The sequence below is a fragment of the Priapulus caudatus genome, unplaced genomic scaffold, assembly GCF_000485595.1.
Source record: "Priapulus caudatus unplaced genomic scaffold, Priapulus_caudatus-5.0.1 Scaffold10, whole genome shotgun sequence".
In the NCBI taxonomy this organism is placed as follows: Eukaryota; Metazoa; Priapulida; class Priapulimorpha; order Priapulimorphida; family Priapulidae; genus Priapulus; species Priapulus caudatus.
The window spans coordinates 188,043-191,490 of NW_014577071.1; the positions used below are offsets into that span (position 1 = coordinate 188,043).

Sequence of the window (3,448 nt, forward strand, 5' to 3'; positions counted from 1 at the left end):
CCTATTTCGATCAAACGCGGACGCTGTGCACGCTCGAGCCTCGCCGATGCGCTCACCACACCTTCCGTGGCGCGCGGCCATGTTAAGGCACATGTAGGTAGGGTTGAAGAGCAGATTCTTGAAGGCCAAAGGAAGGTCCGCAGACTCTTGCCAAAGCCACTCCGCGCCACCTCCTCGTCCGCGCTGCCGTGGTGTTCCTTCACCCGTTCTGCCTGCGCCCGGGAAGCCCCTGCAGTAGAGAGAGATTTAGTAAGAGAGGGTAAGATTTATGGGTGTAGTCGTAGCCATCTCATCTTACTGTATTACCGAGACTCGATCTATCACAATTCTCATTAATTACCATTCACGCTATTCTAATTATTATTCATGCCTTTTGCTCGCGATCTGTCGCTCTTTTTTTAATCGCCGTCTTAATTTTTATTAACCTTTTATATCTACCGTTTTAATTAGTTTTCACTTTTTATGTCTATCGTTCTAATTATTATTGACTTTTTATATCTATCGCTGTAATTATTATCTCCTTTTATATCTACCATGCTGATTATTATTCACGCTTTGTAGCTATAACTACATGCATTACGCAATTAATTACGTTTTGCATTCCGGCACCGCTGCTCGCTATTCAACATTTTATATTTGCTGATATCATTTCTGTGTGTCTCCCGCATGCTAGTTGATATTCGTGCGCCATAGCTCGGGATACACGTGCGCGCTCTGTGGCTTTGTTTCGCTTTACCAAGCTCGCACGCGATCTGCTCTGAATACAGAGATACACTGAATACGCAAAAGAGCAGAAGTCGGCGAACTATGAACTGCTCGCATCATTATTACGACCCCCGGCAATCTTATTATATTTCGTATCTCGCAGAGCTGACATCCCATTATCGTGATGGGGGATCGGGATCGCCATGCAATTTCCACTGCCCCAGACGCCATATCTCGCGTTTCCGTCTACGCCTTTGCCATATCTACAATCCGTCGACGGGTTTTATTTTTACGCAATACGATATACGCGATGATAACTATTATTATTTGCAACCTACCATGCATTTATGTATTAATTGTAGTCATTTTCCTTAACAGCTGCAGGCGCCATATCTCACGTTCACATCTACACTTTTGCTATATATATATATATATTGATCGGGTCTATTTTGAACGATGAGGTATGTGATCAAGAACCCTGTAGATTAGAAATAGCGTGAATCACCGCTGCCCGGAAATATCGACAGGCTGTGACTGTGCCAACTGCGTAGTAGTAGACCCAGGCGGCGGTTTATTTATTCACCCGCACATACATAAATCGAAGCAGATTTACAAGCACCTTACGCCACTGCTTCACTCCCTGATAACGTTAGCTTGTCAGTAGGCTTCCTCTCAGGACGACTAAATCGTATAGCAGAGATGCGCCTATGTGCGGGAAGATAGCAGAGCAGCCGAGTAGCCACTAGGGGGCGTGTGCGTTCGTTCAGATTTATCCTTTGAGCTGCAAATGTCGCTCGATGGCGGTCTCTGCGGTCGCTCACTTACCGGGTAGCGCTCTGGGAAATCCGAGCATCGGTATGGAGATGAGGAGACAGATGAAGGCGGCTCCGAAGAAGCCGATCCACCAGGCTCCGACCCAGTTTGAACTCGATGGCTGAAGCCCGAGCCTAGAGCGAAACGCATCGACGATGTAGAATATCATACACAATGGCGGTGAAATGCATGTTCTGCTAGAGATACCGAACGCAATTTCCAGTTGCAGCTTCTATGGGTATTTATACATGCAACTAAAAATGTCGACCCTTCCCCTAAGGTTCAAATAGACGATGCGTGATGAAATAAAAAACTCTAAATTATTTTATCCGCGGGAAAATTTTATTTGGTATTTTTTTTATACGCATGATTTCAGTACAAGATCGATATAAGATTAATTGGCGGCATATATTCGTGTTTAGGTGGTTATATTACATACGAAATCTCTTGGGAATTGATCTGGCGAATGCGTGCACGAAACCAAGTCACGTTTCTCTTAGAAATGGATTGCGGAAAATCTCGGGAGAGCGCAATAAGTGCAACGGACAACTTGACCGCAATGTTGCGGCGGACGGAATCGAATATATTTCAGAATGTCCTTCAAGCCTGCACGATTGCGTGTACGATTGCGTGTACAGCTGTCGTTGCGGTGTACGCGTGCACGTTCGTGCGTGTATATGTGCGCGTATTTATGCGTGCCAGCGCGCGTAAGCACACGCGTGCACGTTCGTGCGTGTACGTATGCGCGTATGCACGCGTGCGTGCGCACGGGCGCGCGTGAGTTCACGAGGATACCCACGCTGTAGAATATGATCACTTACTCGGTCGGGTCGACCATCGGAGCATCGACGTAGATCTGCAGCAGATATCCGCCGGCCATGTATCCTATAGCGGGCCCTACTAGCGCCATCGTGTAGTAGATAGCTGGCAACAATAAAACGTTACACATTCATTTACGAACGCGTGCGATACAGAGATGAATGCTAAATGTAAAGATGCTAGAATGAATCCTCGATAGCCTACTTCGTGTAATTCCAGTTTTCATTAGAGAGAAATATTTAGCGCTATAACATTACAACGGCAGCATAAACAACAACGATAACGACAACGACAACGACAACGATAACGACAACGACAACGACAACGACAACGACAACAACAGCGACAACAACAACAGCAACAACAACAACAACAACAACAACAACAACAATAATAATAATAATAATGATAATAACATGAACATCAACGAAATAGTCGAGCACACCAGCACGCGGTCTTTGTATACTCCATCTAATCTGCCGGCGTATTTTCCTTGACAAATGCGTTTTCCCCCTAAACAACCTAGCAAACTACTTCGACGTTATCTCACAAGAACTTGTGGCCCGAGGGAGAGAGAGGCGACTATAAATAGAGTACGCCGCACGTTTACATAAGTGATAGGCGTGTGACATCGTCAGCAAGGCGCGACTGTCGGGTCACTGACTCGCATTGGGAATTGAGGGACCGCGCGCGCGTGTCGCCAGCCGACAGATTTTCGTCATCCACGAGGCTGAGCGCGCGTGTTAACGCACGTCGGCCATCTCCCGTTAATCGATGAGCCACTTACGCTCCACTTACAGCGCGGCCGGAGTTGCTACAACAAGCACCGGTAGGATTGCCGCGAGGCTGCGCGCGTGTGAAGGAATGATGTCCACTGTCGGGGTCAGTGGCATGGTCGGTGTTGCTGGGGGCGCAGAATCACGGACAAGATAATGATGATATCGCCGACGTGCGGTAGTTGATGAGGGGCAGAGCAACTAAAGTAATCAGGGTCGAGAAAGAAGTGGGCCGACGATGATCATGGCTAGATGAGTCGTAATGGGCATGGGATGTGGATGATGCGAAGATGGTGAGATGGTTAGGGTTGGGGATATGGGCGCTGAGACGATCA

At 47.3% G+C, this 3,448-nt stretch overlaps 1 protein-coding gene across 1 annotated transcript in view; it reads right to left on the reverse strand.

The window, feature by feature from the left end:
• The window catches only part of LOC106806870 (solute carrier organic anion transporter family member 4A1-like), a 22,227-nt gene that overhangs the window by 12,737 nt on the left and 6,042 nt on the right, over positions 1–3,448 (reverse strand). The window contains exons 7-9 of the mRNA XM_014809011.1: positions 2,340–2,442; positions 1,531–1,652; positions 62–229 (exon numbers count right to left, since the gene is read on the reverse strand). Coding sequence (XP_014664497.1) covers positions 62–229; positions 1,531–1,652; positions 2,340–2,442 — 393 coding nt within the window. The remainder of the gene's footprint in view (positions 1–61; positions 230–1,530; positions 1,653–2,339; positions 2,443–3,448) is intronic.